General features: G+C 34.1%; 4 protein-coding genes across 5 annotated transcripts in view; 2 read left to right on the top strand and 2 right to left on the bottom strand.

Annotated features, from left to right (window-relative positions):
- Positions 1-350: 350 nt before the first annotated feature.
- Positions 351-2727, bottom strand: LOC108687714 (ubiquitin-conjugating enzyme E2 W). Its single transcript, XM_018193634.1, has 4 exons — positions 2414-2727; positions 1140-1490; positions 984-1059; positions 351-813 (listed from the first exon to the last, which is right to left on the bottom strand). Exons 1-4 carry the CDS (start codon positions 2456-2458, stop codon positions 800-802), a joined length of 486 nt encoding a protein of 161 aa, XP_018049123.1. The 5' UTR covers positions 2459-2727; the 3' UTR covers positions 351-799.
- A 1729-nt stretch (positions 2728-4456) lies between these two features.
- LOC108687673 lies at positions 4457-6199 on the bottom strand. The gene is made up of 5 exons (XM_018193584.1): positions 5855-6199; positions 5614-5750; positions 5192-5524; positions 4855-5122; positions 4457-4750 (listed from the first exon to the last, which is right to left on the bottom strand). Exons 1-5 carry the CDS (start codon positions 5899-5901, stop codon positions 4669-4671), a joined length of 867 nt encoding a protein of 288 aa, XP_018049073.1. The 5' UTR covers positions 5902-6199; the 3' UTR covers positions 4457-4668.
- A 1700-nt stretch (positions 6200-7899) lies between these two features.
- LOC108687659 (ataxin-3-like) lies at positions 7900-10096 on the top strand. Of its 2 annotated transcripts, none has more exons than XM_018193562.1 (5): positions 7900-8087; positions 8176-8340; positions 8545-8681; positions 8974-9128; positions 9252-10096. In XM_018193562.1, the coding sequence occupies exons 1-5, from the start codon at positions 8064-8066 to the stop codon at positions 9827-9829; spliced, it is 1059 nt and encodes a 352-aa protein (XP_018049051.1). In that variant the 5' UTR covers positions 7900-8063; the 3' UTR covers positions 9830-10096. The 2 variants fall into 2 exon arrangements, with proteins under 2 accessions (XP_018049051.1, XP_018049050.1); XM_018193561.1 differs by having other exon boundaries at positions 9201-10096.
- Positions 10097-11810: 1714 nt separating this feature from the next.
- LOC108687717 (cold shock domain-containing protein E1) overlaps positions 11811-16160 on the top strand; it is a 7621-nt gene continuing 3271 nt past the window's right edge. The window contains exons 1-8 of the mRNA XM_018193638.1: positions 11811-11860; positions 13074-13329; positions 13451-14389; positions 14473-14649; positions 14732-14919; positions 15039-15249; positions 15572-15801; positions 15891-16152. Coding sequence (XP_018049127.1) covers positions 14006-14389; positions 14473-14649; positions 14732-14919; positions 15039-15249; positions 15572-15801; positions 15891-16152 — 1452 coding nt within the window. The 5' untranslated portion in view covers positions 11811-11860; positions 13074-13329; positions 13451-14005. The remainder of the gene's footprint in view (positions 11861-13073; positions 13330-13450; positions 14390-14472; positions 14650-14731; positions 14920-15038; positions 15250-15571; positions 15802-15890; positions 16153-16160) is intronic.

Raw genomic sequence — 16160 nt, 5'->3', positions numbered from 1 at the left:
GATCTAAGTAGTAGTCTCAAAAAATTTAGAAGAAACAAATTAATGCAACAGAGAGGAATGTATTTCCTTCAAAATCGACACGAACTTTCCGGACGACCCAATATTAAAAAATATAGTTTGCATATTTAAAAAGATAAAAAATTTAAGTTACTTATTTAAAAAAAGTATATATTGCGCTTAATCACATTTTGTTATTGTAAATAGAAATCAATGTATAAGAGTAGCATTTATCTGAACTAAATTTTAAGCAAAATATGCTTTCCCAAATGTATAAAATAGATCATTCAATATTTAAGTTTTATTAAAAGTAACAGAAAGTATTGTAATATAGTATGCATATATATTTATCATATTTTTCATAATTTCTAAATTTATTAAATGATTTTAATGTACATCAGGAATCTCCATAAATTCGGAGTAACAAGAGAGAAAACTTTATATATTAATATCTTATTTAATAATAAATAATACCTTCTTATTTATCTGTCTTTTAGCATTAATTTACTGATCCTGATAATAATTCTATAACTAAAATATGTTTCGCTATTAGCAACATTGCAATAATTTATGAAACAATTCACGCAGTTTGCATTAATTCTATAATTATAATAATAAGTAAGTTGTAGCCTTGTCTTTCCTTAAAAGTACTAATTTCTTGTTATATTGACTTTACTATATAATATAATATTATATGCAAAAATTCTATTGATTTAATGCATCAAGTTCCATATTTGGATGTTATCCCACTTGGTCCAACAAATGTTGACAAGTTGACAAAATCTTTATACGATCTTCAATGTTAGACACTGTCATCTAAAAAAAAAATATTCATTTTATTTATTTTACAAAGTTGTACTTTTACATATATGAAACTATAATTAGTTAGAATACAACTAATTGCACATGTTATACAGGACAAGGATTTAACAATTTGATAAAAATACTAGACTTTGAAATGTGTAATATAAAGCAATTTTTCTTACCATGATACCACCATTTTGTCTTTTTTGGATTCTTGTTGCAAGTTTTCACATAAAAGGTATTGTCAGGTGGTCTCTTCTACATGGAAAGTACATATGTACGTTATGTATCGAATTACAATTAAAGCTCATATATATTTTAACAATTAAATCTCACACCTTTTCTTTACAGCTGCTTAGCATAGAAATGATACTCAGACAGATGCTTTGCACACTGAGAGCAGGAGACCAATCTTCGGTTAATATGGATAAACAAATATGACCATTACTATAAACATGTGGATGTACAGGGATATTTCCACCAATAAAAGTCACTTCTGGCGAATCAAACGGGTATTTTGAACTAAATTTAAATTGAAGCTGAAATTGTTCCCCCTCGTACAGCGTGCCCTTAGCACCTTCCATGTGGACGATCCATTGCGTCAAATTTTGTCCAGCCAACTCTGCATCAACATGTACACCTGGTGGAGGCTCACGTATTAAAGACATCAACTCTTTCTGCAGTCTCCTCTAGGATATTAAACAAATTCATTGAATGTAATATTTCTTTATATTAAACAATCTTATAGAAGAAACTTTAATTAAAGATATATAATATAAATGTTCTTTTTAGAGATAAGAGATACATATTAATGTCTATATAAATAAATAATTTTACATAAAGATCTCTATTCAGCATATAAATAATATAAACTAAATAATATAAACTAAATAATATAAACACAGAAGCTATTATAAAAAACAACATATCAAACAATCTTATGGAAGAAACTATAATACTTTGTTCAAAAAAGTATAATGTAAATATATTTTTCTTACAGATATGTATATCAATATCTATGTCGACAATTTTATTTTTAAAGGTTTCTATTTAGCATATGTTAAGTAATAATAAATTATTAGCATATGTTAAACAATATATGTTAACAGCATATGTTAAACAATATATATAAACAACAGAGAGTGTTGTAAAGTTATTGTACAAAAAATAAAACTGCATTATTTGAGCCATTTATGGTAAATAGCAAAAAATTAAAAATTATTAATTAATGTGTGTTTAAAGATGAATACAATCGCACTATGACAATAAAAATCTTTGTTCATAAAACTCTTCGTCCAAAGTACATTCGTTCAATTCCTAAATTAAGAATGACTGCATCAATAACGAGCGATTGACAATTCATATTATTCAGTGATAACGATCTGATAAGCAATAGCGAACAGATTCTCGCCGAGTCCGTACGTTTTCCATTTTGTCTCGCAATGTCCGTCAGAATTATGCTCGATTGTTCGATTCTCTCGTGAGTCGCAAATAAAGTAGATGCTCTATCTAATCTTTCTTTCAATTTTTCGATTGTTTCCCGATTACACAGCTGGCGTCCCTGGGATTACACGGGTGGAAAATTACAGGGGATGGAAAATCTTCAACGTACCTTCGACGGGGACGTTGCTGCCATTGTCGCTAAAGTACTCTCCATCGAAAAACATAACCGCGGCCTGTTCGCGGAGCAGGCACACGTCTCTCTGCCGCTGTACCTTCGGGAGGAGACTCGTGTCCTACGTTCGTCCGCGGTCTCGCATTCTCGCGCAGAAGGGTGGCAGAGGTGAAACAAGAACCGGATCGTAGGGAGAAACAGAATAAACGGACCGGACGCTGACAGTTCTGCTAGAACCTCCGAAGCGTCGGCAGCTGTATTCGGCGATACAGCCGAATGAGCCGAGCTGTCGCGAGGCGCACAGCGCACGATCGTAGTTGCACTACTCACACACATACACAGTGTGAAACTCGCGTGTATAGCCGTATATATGTATGACGCGTAACGGTACTTTTTACAATACAAGGATGCGGATAGAAGCGAATAGCACCGCGATCGGTCATACGTGGTCGTCTGATTCCGATAAAAAGGAATCTGTCAGGTGACGGAACGTCCGTGAGAAAATAAAAGACGGTGAAGATGGAAAATGCGTGACGCGCGGAATTAATAGAGTTTTAATTCTCTCCCTCAAATGTCAATAGAACATAGCGCGCGATATTGACACACTGTAGAGACTCTTTCAATAATTTATAATAGCTCGCCGCGAGTCCGAGGTGAGGACGGTGAGAAATCGATGACTTACAGACATCAAAATACGAAATGTACGATTCGGTCTTCAAAAATGTGCGCGCGTTCTATCCGGAAACGGCTGACCGGATGTTGACAGATCACGTGATAAAAATAAACGAATATCAAACGTCAATTTCAATCACGTGATTGAGCATCAACATGGGTCTGTTCTTTTTAAAAGTTAAAAGGCCTATTCGTTCTTTTTGACTGAATCACCGACGAGGTATTAAAGACCGACATCCTTACGAGAGTTCTTGTAAATATTGAAATACTGATTAACGTCCGTTACCAATGTAGATTAACTTTAATCTCGGTTCAACTTACTCTTCGTCTTTTTCTAAATCTAGGGAGGTTTCCAACAAAGACATAAATCGACTCAAGCGTCATTCTGTCTTTGTTTCTTAATTATTGAACAAGGACAGGATGACTTGGTCAATTGTGTTTGGAATCTCTTCGTTCATATTAGTAGATTATTTCAAAAGATAATGGCATGCTTCTATCCTGTAGTCACATAATTCTCAAACTGAAAATGGATGTAGCGATAGTGTATTTCGGGTATTTCGGGGAGCGGTTTAATTGCGCACTGTAGCAATTGCTCATTACCAATCACAGCGACTTCTGCGTAAGGAATTTTGAACTTTTTTTTTAGCGCTGTGATTGGCTTGTGCGCAATTGCCACTCGATATTTCGACGGTAATAGGAAATTTCAGGTTTCTCTCTGCCATAAGTTTTCCAAAACCGTGATTCGAGTCCATTCTCAGACTTTGAATTTGATCTCCTTCTTATTAAGTATTCCGTGTGAATATTCCGAGTCCATAGACGGAAAGGGCAGAGATTTAGAAAGAGACACTGACCTAATTTCTACTGAGGAATCAGAATGTAAGAATCAACCAACTATAGGCGAGCATTCCCCTGTCGTTCGACTGTAACAAGGGAATACTCGACTGTTGATTGGTTTTTTACCCCGATGGAAACTAAGGCATTGTCCAATTGCACACACCGTGGCTTTACAACAAGAAACGTGCTTTCCATTTGATGGCACAAGTCAACATAAATGTCGTTCTATCTTTGTCACTCTCTGAATGTCAAGATAGAACGGCGCTTGTGTTGACTAGTCATTAAATGGAAAACACCCATAGATGACACGATGTGGTACGATGAATCGTTGTATCCTTGTCGTTCGTCAATGTTAAATAAAGATGGGGTAATCATCATATCGGTTGTACAGTATCGCTTGGAAAGCTCATGTTATCCCTTCCATGATAGTATCTTAAAAAAATTATTTAACAAACTTGATTGATGATGCTACATCATTTGTTACTAAATAAAAATAATTGTGAAATTTTATACATGGAATAGAATATAAAAATCTAAGATCTTTTTCTTTTATTTCATAGAAAACTTTGACCACCATTCTACAAAAATATAAAATAGATTTTATTCAATGAATTTAATTGTTTCATAAATTTCAACAGCACATAGTACATTTTATGTAACAATTGTACAAAAAAGCTTCCAATTCATTCAATTTTCATATTTTTGCAATTCTATTTCTTCAAACAACAATTCCAACATGTCTCTATCTATCCACTGTCATCGCATGCTAATGAAAGTGAAGCATTTTTTAGCATCAATACTTGTAAATTGCATAGTGCTTCTTCCAATCTGAAAAATACAAATACAAATGAATAAATAATATATAATCATAAGTGTTAATATATATTAATTCAAAATAAATTAATTAAAAAAGAAAAATATTTGCAACATACTTTTTTTGAAGATTTTTTATTTCGTCACATGTTTCAGTAAAATTCTTCAATCCAGCATTAACAGCACAATACATTTCGCCTTTCGATCCTATTAGATTTGCAGTGTTTTTTAAAACATTTGAACATTTATTTAATATTTCTTGAGTCTCTTTCCATTCAGTTTGTGTCTCAGGAAGTATTATGCCATTACATCGCAATACATCCAGAGGTTCCAAGAGAAAATACAACTTAGATAACATATTTTTTACAACCTTAAATGTTTCATCTTCTATAAAAAAATGTAAATATAAAGAACAAATAGTTTAATTTAATTTATATATATAAATATATATCTTACCAGTATATTTTGTCATTGCAATCAGTTGAACATCTGCTTCTTTTTGTGCTAAACTTAAATTTATTATATCACGTTCCCTTGTTTTAATTTTAATCAATTTTTGTGTATCTTGATCAATCTCTTGTGCAATGGTAGCCATTTGCATAATCATTATACGCTTTTTTTCTAGAATTTTCTTCTTCATTATGAGATCCATCATCATAGTTTGTAAATATTCATCATAAAGAAGTCCAAGTTCTAATTCTTCACTGTCCATTTTCTTTTGTGCATCCAATATTATCTGTGACGGCATGATTGGCTGCTTGTCTGCAACAATCTTCTTTCTCGGCACTTCTATATGTAACACAATATTAAAATGTAATAATAAATAAAGCAATATCAAAAAAATTCAGTAAAAAAAAAGTTGTCGATAAAACTCTCACTCTGTAACTGTGCAATGTCACTTGGCATCAAAGTTACTCTACTACGAGAAGTAACTCTAGAAATATTATGTAAAGCAGATAAGGTAGTATCCGACAGATTTCTTGCAACATCTGGTGTACTTGCAGCATTGCGAATTCTACAAAAACATGCATTGTATTAATTTGTATGTATGTATTTATTGAAATTGATAAAATTTTTCATCTAATTTAAATATAATTTGCAACAAAATAATAATTTTACTTTCGAATAGTTCCTAATTTTGGAGTATTTTTTTGCTCTTCCTGCATTGTTTGTTGTCATAGACACTTGATTTGAATATTTTTATTATTGCAAAAACTTTTCTTCTCGTTTAGTTTTCTGTTATTTTATCCGTTGTGTATTTCCTGTTTATTTTATCTTTTCTCTTTAACTCTGTCACCTCTATACGCGTACGTCAAAGTGATGAGGTGTATGTACGTTGAAGTATAAATAATTCTTCTTTGTTTAACAAAATCTGATTCCTTGGAACTTTAGTTTCACGTTTTTCACTGGCAGAACTAGTGCACACTCAATGATATTAAAGCTTGTATAATAATTTAGACCCCATCTCACCAACTCCAATTAAGCTAATCAGTTGATTAAATATCAACTGTGATTGGTCAATTCTGCTGAACAGCAAATGCGATTGATAAGTTTCAATGCATCGATCGATCGATTAGGTTAATCGAAGTTTATGAGACCGATTCTTAATCTAAATATAAAAGTGAGATATCTTAATTAATAAAATATCCAATGTATATTTTATCAAATATCATAATAAAAATGTCTTTGCGGAGGATTTCGCGATTTAATTCGTTTCTATATTTTTATTAAACACATCTTTACGTTGATTTGTGTACAATCTTTAAAGTGCATTGAGTGCGCACCAGCTCTGCCAGTGAAAAACTCTATTAAAACAAGGTTCCTCAGATCCCATTTTTAAAAGAAACGATAAGTGAAATAGGAAAATATTATAGTGTGTGTAAACGTATACTATAAAGTTCTGTGCACAATAAAAGGAAAAATTAGGAATAAAGAATAAACGATTTCAAACTGTATATTCCGATGTATACGATTTCTGATAGGTTGAAGTCGTTTATTCCTAATTTTCTTTATTCCTAATTCCTTATTCCTTTTATTGTGTGTCGCAGAGCTTAAAACCTGCGGCACACAATGTTTGTTTTCCTGCTGGATTGCTAGTTGGATTAGAATTTTGCCACCGCACTGGCTGTGATGCTGTCAGTGCAAGCAATATAATACGGTGGCAAGATTCTAATCCAGCTACAGACATACATGATAGAAGCATGTACTATCTTTCGAAAATGCTTCTATCTTGTAGTCACAGGCCTGGTTCCTACCAAGGGTTTAAATCGGATCAGAATGTAAGAACCAACCAATTACAAGCATTCCCCTGTCGTTTGACTGTAACAGGAGAATATTCGACTAATTGGTTCTTCATTCTGATCCGATTTAAACCCTCGATAGAAACTAGATCATAGGCTGTGTTCAGCGAACTTAACAGTTGAGTGAGCGCTTACTGTTATTTCTTTTAGATCATCCAATCAACATGTTAGATCTGAAAGAATATATCAATTGCAGCGAGCGCTCACTCAACTGTTAAATTGAGTCCGCAGTTCCAAAACTGAAAATGAATGGATTGAAATGGATTCTCTATTCCCTGTTTCCTATCATTTGTGCGCAGCTCTTTAATGGCTGAAATTTTTTTCAAAAAAAAAGATTTTGACGGTAAAAGGCCAGGAAAAAAGCCATAGAACTTGTAGTAATGGAACCGGAATAACTTATCCAAGTAGTAGTGGAAGGTGGTAAGCAAGATTTGGATATCAATCATGAAACTTTAACTTTAGGATGGAAAGTGAAAAGTGAAAATTTTAACCATTAAAAATTTTTCACTTTTCGCTTTTCATTCTAAGAAAGTTTCATGATTGATATCTCTCAACTGCTTAGATAAGTTATTTCAGTTCCATTATTATAAGTTTTATGGCCTTTTTCCTACCGTCAAAATCACTCATATAAAGTTTTATGTAAAAGATCGGTATAGTCCTTCTCAGGTTTCTCTCTGCCTAAAGATTTAGTACAGACATGAACCATATCTACTTTCGACGATACGATTTTATCGATTTGTCAGAAAATGTAGGCACGTAGTTCCCAAATAAAAATGGATGTTTGGCGATAGTGTACGGGCAATTTTGATGGTAACAGGAAAAAAAGCCGGCATGGCCTTTCTCAGGTTTCTCTTTGGCGACACAATGGTCATCTGTTATTCATGACTATAGGCTGAAAATATTTTTGTGGATGACGTTCTCACCTGCGGCCGAGATCGGCGGAGGGACATTATATTTACAATTATTGTTACGCGTCTGACGGGCGCGGGGTTCTGCGTTATCCGCCGTATCGCCGGGCAAACTGTGCAATGGAGAGTATATTTCACGAGAAGGTAAAAGACACCGCCGTAACGGCGATCAATTCTATCGCGAGCGACGGAGCTCGTGTTCATGTTCTTCAGTGATGTTTTTTCCTCGCAGCAAGAGGGATATCTGTGCGCCCAGCACTGCCTGAACGCACTCCTGCAAGGCCCGTACTTCAACGCCGTCGACCTAGCGAATTTCGGTCATCAAATGGACGAGGAGGAAAGAATCCGAATGGCCGAGTCGGGCGTCGACAGTGAGGACTACAAGCTGTTTCTCGAGGTAAACATGACGTTGCTTGTCAAAGCTTCTTGGCATACAATTACTGAATACTTGACGACAGCGTCATATGAAAATTGATATTACAGAAAAGATGCATTCTTTGAAAATTTCCTTTTTGATAGACATAAACACTTAACCTTGCTATTATTTCCTACCAAGAACAAATATTCTCTGTAATAACAGTGAATTACTTCTTATGTTTAGCAACCATCAGGAAATATGGATGATAGTGGATACTTTTCAGTTCAAGTTATTAGCAGTGCTTTGAAAGTTTGGGGTTTAGAACTGATTCCATATAACAGCACGGAACCAACAGCTTTATTGGCACAGGATGATCCTTCGTAGGTTATTGATAATTTATTTTGAGCTTTAATTATAAGTACTTACATAGTCAAAGGTTTTGAGTCTAGTTTGTGTTATGTCCTGATATGTTCTATTGTACTCGTAGAAAAGCATATTTTCTAAAGAAATTTTATTCTTATAACAATTACAATAATAGATACAAATTAACTTGTTTTTTTTTATATTATATATTTATTTATATCATATCATTTATATCAGGCGTTCACTTTTCAATGATAAATAATTTTATTTATAATAATTGTAAGATAAAATGTGTAATGTAATTTTCAGGCGGATGAGAGCATATATTTGTAATTATAAAGGGCATTGGTTTACGATAAGAAAACTTGCAAGTCAGTGGTTTAACTTAAATTCAATGCTCAGTGGACCCCAGCTTATATCAGACACTTATCTCACAATGTATCTAGCTCAATTGTTACAAGAAGGTAAGCGCAAAGTGAGACACTAACGAAAAGTGTGTCAATCAAAGGTATATCAATCAACCGCTAATCTTACAGGTTATTCTATTTTTATCGTTATTGGTACCCTTCCACAATGTCCCGCTGAAGATGTCCTTCTGAAAAATCCTATAGTCGCAACTAAAAGCAATCCAAACTTGGAATCAAAAATCACATCCAAAGGCAATCGCTTAGGCACCAAGCTGGAGGACGAAATTTTGAAAACTGCTCTTGCGATGGGAGAAGTGAAGGTCCCACAATCTTCGAGTGCAAGCAGAAATGTGTCCTCGCTTTTGCATAAACCTGGACTATCCACAGACGAACCTCGTGAAAGGATAATTCCCATAAGAGTCGAGAGCAGAGAAGAGAAGAGTGACGAGGAAGAGGACGAAAATATGCAATTAGCTAAAGCCTTGCAGATGAGTCTGCAAAATGACGAGGATGACGTAGATAAGACGTTAAAATTGAGATTGGATCTTCATACTGACGATAAAACAACGCATTTAACAGACTTGGTAAATGATACAGATGAAGATGACGAATTGAGACGAGCTTTGCAGCTGAGTCTCGAATGTGTTACTGCCCCACCAACACCCGATCCCGAAGATCTACGTTGGCGTCGGTTGAATCACTTTGGCATCTATGCAAGGACGTCCAACAATGAAGCTCCGACGAAGCTGAATACTTAACAATAAGCGCAAACTTTGCACAAATCATCTATTACTAAACTGACCGTCGTACTGTAAATTATATGATCGAATAGTTGAGCTCGAGAAGGTATGTCACTTTGTATACTAATGATGAGAGAACCACAATAATAAGAGTCACAATATATGTCAAATGAAATTGAGGTACATTTTTGGTTCCTCGAAATTGATTGGTGCTCTCGTTGATGTTTCGTTCTCCCTCTCAACTTTGTTATACTAATCGTTCTCGGAATAAAAACGTTTGAGCAACAAATCTGCCGTTACTAATCAATTCTGAATATGTATATATTTGTGTATGTGTGTTTATATATACATATATATTTAAAATATAAAATATATTTGAGAAAAATGATTGATTTAATGTAAAAGTTTAGTATTAAGGATTAGAGAAAGATAAGAGTAAATTAAATCGAAATTAAAGTTAATCTACATTGGTAGAAATACTTGTAATAAGTGATTTCGAGTAACTTAATCAGCAGTTAACTTAATCGATAGATTACTCAAGACAAAATCTTTAATGTACAAATTATTGTTTTAATCTTTTTTATCGACACATAAGTAAATATAATTTGGTTAATTTAAACTTTATTTGTCACTTAATAAAATAGTACTGATTAAGTTAATTTAATTAAGATAATGATTTGATCTCGAAATTATTCTAATTAGAATGACGTCTTCCAAACTCCAATTAACTTACATTATTTTTCAATATAGATAAATTATTAATTTTTTATTAATATAAAGCAAATAGGGACACAGTAAATTGTATAATTGGCAAATTTGTTTTAAGCAATTGTAGCCTGTTTCTATCACATAGAGATTAACTTTAATCTCGCCTATAAAAGAAATAAAAGTTAATTTGCTTCTTTTTTTTTTAATATTTAGAATTAGAAAAAAATAAACCGACATTAAAGTTAATCTTTTATTGGTGAAAGCATTAATCGCTGATTAAATTAATCGCATAGTTTAGTTCAAAACATTCTTCAGGAAACATTCGATAATAGTTGCGTTCGGCAGAAAAAGCAGCTTTGTATTTGTTGCAAAATTCTTTAATATAATTGTTCTTTCCCTTAATTCCTCATTAAAAACACACAGTCTAGAAGCACGCGGTATCGATTTAAGAAAAATCAAGAGAACTACAAAATCTTCAACTGATTTTTCATGCGCAGCACGCTGCGGTAATACACTGCTATTATTGGTTAAAAATTTTTCTTGAGATGACTCACTTCCAATCGCGAAAATTTGAATCACATTTTGTTGTCACAGCATGCTGCATATGAAAAATCGCAGTTTATATACAGGCGCTTTTAAGCTACCTTCACATGGGAACGTTGAACATTAGAGCATGCGCAGTGATATGTTAAATAATTTTTTTTATTGAAATGCATTAGATCTAATTGCATTGCTGATAGAGGAATCTTGTAGTTTACATTATATAATGTAAACAAATATAAATTTTCAGTATTAGTTAGAATAGTACATATCAAAATGTAATCTCTTTTAATTTACTATTTTGCATTACAAAATTGAAATCGGAAGCAAAACAAAGTAAATTCAGAAACGATTAATAACGTGCAAATTAAGATATAATTAATTATTATTTAATACATTAGACATATACCAAAAAAAATTCTATATAACTGATTAGGAGATTCAGAATCGTGCGCAATAAATTTCTGCGCAGATGCTTATTGATGCTCCCATATAGGCTGTGTTCGCTTTAATGTTCACACTTTAAGCGTCGTTTCTTTGTTATTCAGTAAATATTAAACAAGGACAATGATACTCACAAGCGTTGTGAGCGGCAAAGCGAACGTAATCATAATTAGTAATGACACTTTAAGCCCGCTTCCATCGCGACGTTGCGGTCAATCTGGTCTGGGTCCCAGCTCTCAGCTGCGCGCGTGCGCGCGCGCGCACAGGAAACTCGTGGTTGCTCCCGTTGGATGTATGCGAATGCCGAATGTTGACATTCAACATGGCGGCATGTCGTCAGTGCTGTGCTGTGTCGTGGTGAGTTTCGTAAATCCTCTCAACGCTTTACAATTGCGAGCTTTGTGCGGGAACGCGTACCATCCGGATCGGCGTGATCCTCGCTAACGTTCGCCGATCGAATTGGCATCCGGCACAAGCCGATTGGAGCATGCTGCGGTTTCGCGATGACCACCGCGGCGAGATAAGGCGCTCCGCGACCTCATAAAAAAATCAACCTCTTAAAACTACGGAGAGTATATATGATAATGTCTTGATCACCGGTCGCTTTGGCACACAGAAGAAGCCGCGAAATGGATCGCGAGCATGGCTCGCGAGATCGACATGTCCGTGATTCACGAGAGACACCGTTTGTCATCGCGATTCGCCACCCTCTTCGAATTTCCGTGAATGTTTCACGCGTAATCGGGTCCGATAATGTTGTCGATTGATAGGGCGAGCAAAATGAGGATTGAGGTGGAGATGATGATAGCGGAGGTCTGAGGGTCATGACTCACGTATCCGTGGAGTATCAGCATGCCGCGGCGCCGCGCGACGCCCTCACGTCAGACACAATTTTCACGCGATCGCGCGTAACGGAAAGTAAGATTTCGTTATCCTCTCGTGTCAATGTCAAACTATCAGATAATCGGGCAGAAGCGTGTTTGTCTCGCGCCGCGGAGTACTATAAATAAACGCGTTGTTATTTCGCCTCGATTATTTCCTTTCGATTCCGGAAAATTCTTTTATGTTCTCGCAGAGGTGAAGTAACCCTATTCAGTCACGTGTGCTCGAAATGCGTGTTAAAAATTGTGTTGAATTCTCGATGTTTTTTCTGCGTAGTGTTTTGATGATTTTAAATAAATTTTTATCTGAATGCGTGTCTATGAAAAGCTGTTATGACGGAATATAAAATTCTTATGTTTTCTGCCGTTAATATTTTTTTATAGCACGTGCAATAATTGCGATTATTTTTTCCGTATTTTCTTTGTAGTTTTATTTTGATATTATTTGTGAAATCGATCTGTTTTGTATATAAAAATTTTGAGATTTTCCTAAAATATTTATTCGATATAAACTTTATTTAATTTGTGTTACAAAATATAGAAATTAATATTCATGTGTTTCCTTTCGTGTGTTATTTTACATATTTTAATATTTAGTGCAAAGCTCGCAAGTTTTAAACGACAAACAATATACTTTGAATATATATGTTGTACTTGCAAAGTGATTTTTTAAATTTTTTCTTTTACAGCTTGTGTCATTGTTAGTTTAGGACACTTCTGAAACCAAGGCTCACTGTAAATTCTACATTTAAAAGCTGAAGAAGGAAACGTTACTATAGAAATATTGAAAGAACACAATCAGACTCAGCACGCATTGAAGACATCTGAGGATTTTCAAGTCAACATTTATCCTTTAAAATCTCCTATGTTTTTGATTTACTCCTTTTATAAGGGATGACTGATGTTCAAAGAGAAACACAGTTGTTCTAGTGCACGCTAAATTGAGTATTTATCAAACAGTTATAATATTGTTATAATATTCAAACATATATATATATATATATATATACACGTATGGAAAATATTGACAGTGTATGATGTGCTAAGATTTTGTACTTGTATTAAGTCATAAATCAGCATTAACTGCATCGTTCATATGTATATTATATACACAACAAGCCTTGTGAGCAAGAGATAGGTGAGCAAATACAGTGACCGTGATTGTGATTGCGGCTGAGATTGTGCTGCTCCGCTTGGTTGCTAGAACATCTTTAACTGCGTTCAAAGAGTGCCAAGTTTGTATGGAGTCCATCGTGGTACTCTGATAAATAATTCTCTCACAATAACGCGTTAAAGTATTCTGAAGAGACCTCACTTCCACTTTCTGGTCACGAAGAAGCCTGCATTTCTGCAGCATTTCAAGGAGCCACTCTTCCTCTTCATTAAGTTCTTGTAACATTATTAATAGTGAACAAAGATATAAGGTACCAAGAACCGTTCTGTGATATCTATGTTAAACACTTAAATAATTGAAAAAGACTAAAAATTTCTAAATATAAGTATATATATTGTGGGGTGAAACACAAAAGTGTAAACAAGAAATTAAGTAATTGTTTCAAGAGAAGAAGAGTTGAATTATACGTAAATATTAACACATAACACTGCGCAAATTGAGAAGACAATGTCCAACAATCCTCAGTGGAAAACGTTCCAGCCGCCAATCATGAACTCTGACCCAGCAATACTCGACTATAAGTCTATGGCTATACCAAGTCCTAAAGCCATAACGGAATATCAGCCGACAACTAATAATTATCGAAATGGTACCAATTACAGTGGTGATCATATAGTTTCACCTCCTGAATGTAAAAATTCTACTAACTACGGAAGTTATCCTGGTACACAGTCATCACCACGCAATGGCGCTACAAGATTCCCGTTTGAATTTACGGGTATGGAGACAAATGCTGGGTATACAAACGAACCTGCCACCAGTAATTCCACCTATCAGGATCAATCTGCGAATCAAGGAACACGGGAAACTGGTATAATTGAGAAATTATTGGTGAGTACTACAGATGTTATGGGACTTATCTATAATTATGAAATATATAAACAACTAATTTATACGTGGTTTTTATTCAACAGCATTCTTACGGATTCATACAGTGCTGTGAAAGACAGGCAAGATTGTTTTTTCATTTTAGCCAATTTAGCGGTAATATTGAACATTTGAAAATTGGAGATGCGGTAGAGTTTGAAATGACTTACGATCGACGAACAGGCAAGCCCATTGCAAGCACCGTTAGCAAAATTGGTCCAGTGGTTAGTAAAACAATAACAATAATAATAATAATAAAGGAATGAGTATTATAAAAAAATATAAATGTACGCACATTTCTTTTAGTCATTAGGTGATCAAAGATGCATCGGTAATGTAACCACAGAGTTACAAGCAAGTGGCGATTCGGGACGTATCACTTTCGAATACCGTGGAGAATGTTTTTTTCTGCCATATACCAAAGATGATGTTGAGGGAAACGTCACCTTACGAACTGGTGATAAAGTATCATTTCAAGTTGCAAATAATCAACGGTATGATATGTTTTTATATTACATATATATTATATACATATATAGTATTTATTAGTGAAATAAGAAAACTTATACAAGTAATAATTTCTTTTCTTACATACATAATATTTATATTCTAGAGGAGTCTTGAATGCATGTAATGTAAGGCTGGAAAATCCAGCACATCCAGTTCGTTATCGCGGAGTGGTATGCTCAATGAAAGAAAATTTTGGTTTTATCGAGCGTGCTGATGTAGTCAAAGAAATATTCTTCCACTTTAGTGAAGCTAAATCTATGAAAGAAGAACTTAGGCTAGGAGATGATGTGGAGTTTATAATACAAACGCGCAATGTAAGTAAAATAAAAACTGTATAAATGTTTCTTTGAAAAGATATGTATATGAGCAACATATGATTTAAATAAATAATGATTTAAATAATGAAGAATCTGAAAACACGTAAAAAATTATGTACATGTTACTTAATTACATATAAAAAAAATTTAGTTATAACCGTAAATCCAAAAGCATATCGACTAATTGCATTCGAACGTTTTAAAACGTGAGATTGTAATCTTTTTTGATTATCTTGATTGATTTGCTTATGGCTTTATGATTATGATTAAAATTTTTCTACATGTAATGATTTTAAAATTTAATGTTTTTCTTTTATAGGGGAAAGAGGTAGCTTGCAACATTACAAAGTTACCACCCGGCTCAATTGTATTTGAGGAAGTCAGTAACGAAGTGGTAAAAGGCCAAGTGTTGAAACCTTTGGAGAGAGGTAATGCTGCTCGTCATCAAAATGATCCATTACCTGGTCGTATTCGATACAGAGACAGTGATCATTCTGAAGTTGAAGTGCCCTTTGGCGATAAAGATCAAAAGGGTGACTTTACTCTTAGGTAATTTATGTGAATTAATAAATATATTTTAATTTTATATAGTTATATACATTGCTGTGATATAATATAAATTAATTTCTTTAATATAGGCATGGGGACTGGGTCCAATTTCGTATTGCAACAGATACTAGAGATCAGCTCAAAAGAGCTACAGAGATAATGTTATTACCAGAATCTTTCACTGTATCTGGAGAAAGACGCGAGCAAGGTGTAATACAATCTCTCAAGGATGGTTTTGGCTTTATTCGTTGTGTAGAAAGAGAGCCCAGACTTTTCTTTCATTTTAATGAGGTTCTTGATGTTGATAGAGAAATTAGTGTAGGAGATGAAGTTGAATTTACAGTCGTACAAGTAAGTAC

Source organism: Atta colombica, unplaced genomic scaffold, assembly GCF_001594045.1.
Source record: "Atta colombica isolate Treedump-2 unplaced genomic scaffold, Acol1.0 scaffold210, whole genome shotgun sequence".
Classification (NCBI taxonomy): Eukaryota; Metazoa; Arthropoda; class Insecta; order Hymenoptera; family Formicidae; genus Atta; species Atta colombica.
Note: the sequence above shows the minus strand (reverse complement) of the source record. Positions and strands in the feature narration are given on the sequence as shown.

Bases quoted from the DNA above. Each gene is read 5' to 3' on its own strand.
- LOC108687714 (XM_018193634.1), bottom strand. From the start codon at position 2,458: ATGGAGAGTACTTTAGCGACAATGGCAGCAACGTCCCCGTCGAAG. The intron at 1,491-2,413 runs GTACGTTGAAGA...TTAATATCCTAG, and splicing joins CAGCAACGTCCCCGTCGAAG to AGGAGACTGCAGAAAGAGTT. The intron at 1,060-1,139 runs GTGTGAGATTTA...CTTTCCATGTAG, and splicing joins TAAGCAGCTGTAAAGAAAAG to AAGAGACCACCTGACAATAC.
- LOC108687673 (XM_018193584.1), bottom strand. From the start codon at position 5,901: ATGCAGGAAGAGCAAAAAAATACTCCAAAATTAGGAACTATTCGAAA. The intron at 5,751-5,854 runs GTAAAATTATTA...ATGTTTTTGTAG, and splicing joins AAATTAGGAACTATTCGAAA to AATTCGCAATGCTGCAAGTA. The intron at 5,123-5,191 runs GTAAGATATATA...ATTTTTTTATAG, and splicing joins TGCAATGACAAAATATACTG to AAGATGAAACATTTAAGGTT.
- LOC108687659 (XM_018193561.1), top strand. From the start codon at position 8,064: ATGGAGAGTATATTTCACGAGAAG. The intron at 8,341-8,544 runs GTAAACATGACG...TCTTATGTTTAG, and splicing joins ACTACAAGCTGTTTCTCGAG to CAACCATCAGGAAATATGGA. The intron at 8,682-8,973 runs GTAGGTTATTGA...TGTAATTTTCAG, and splicing joins TTGGCACAGGATGATCCTTC to GCGGATGAGAGCATATATTT.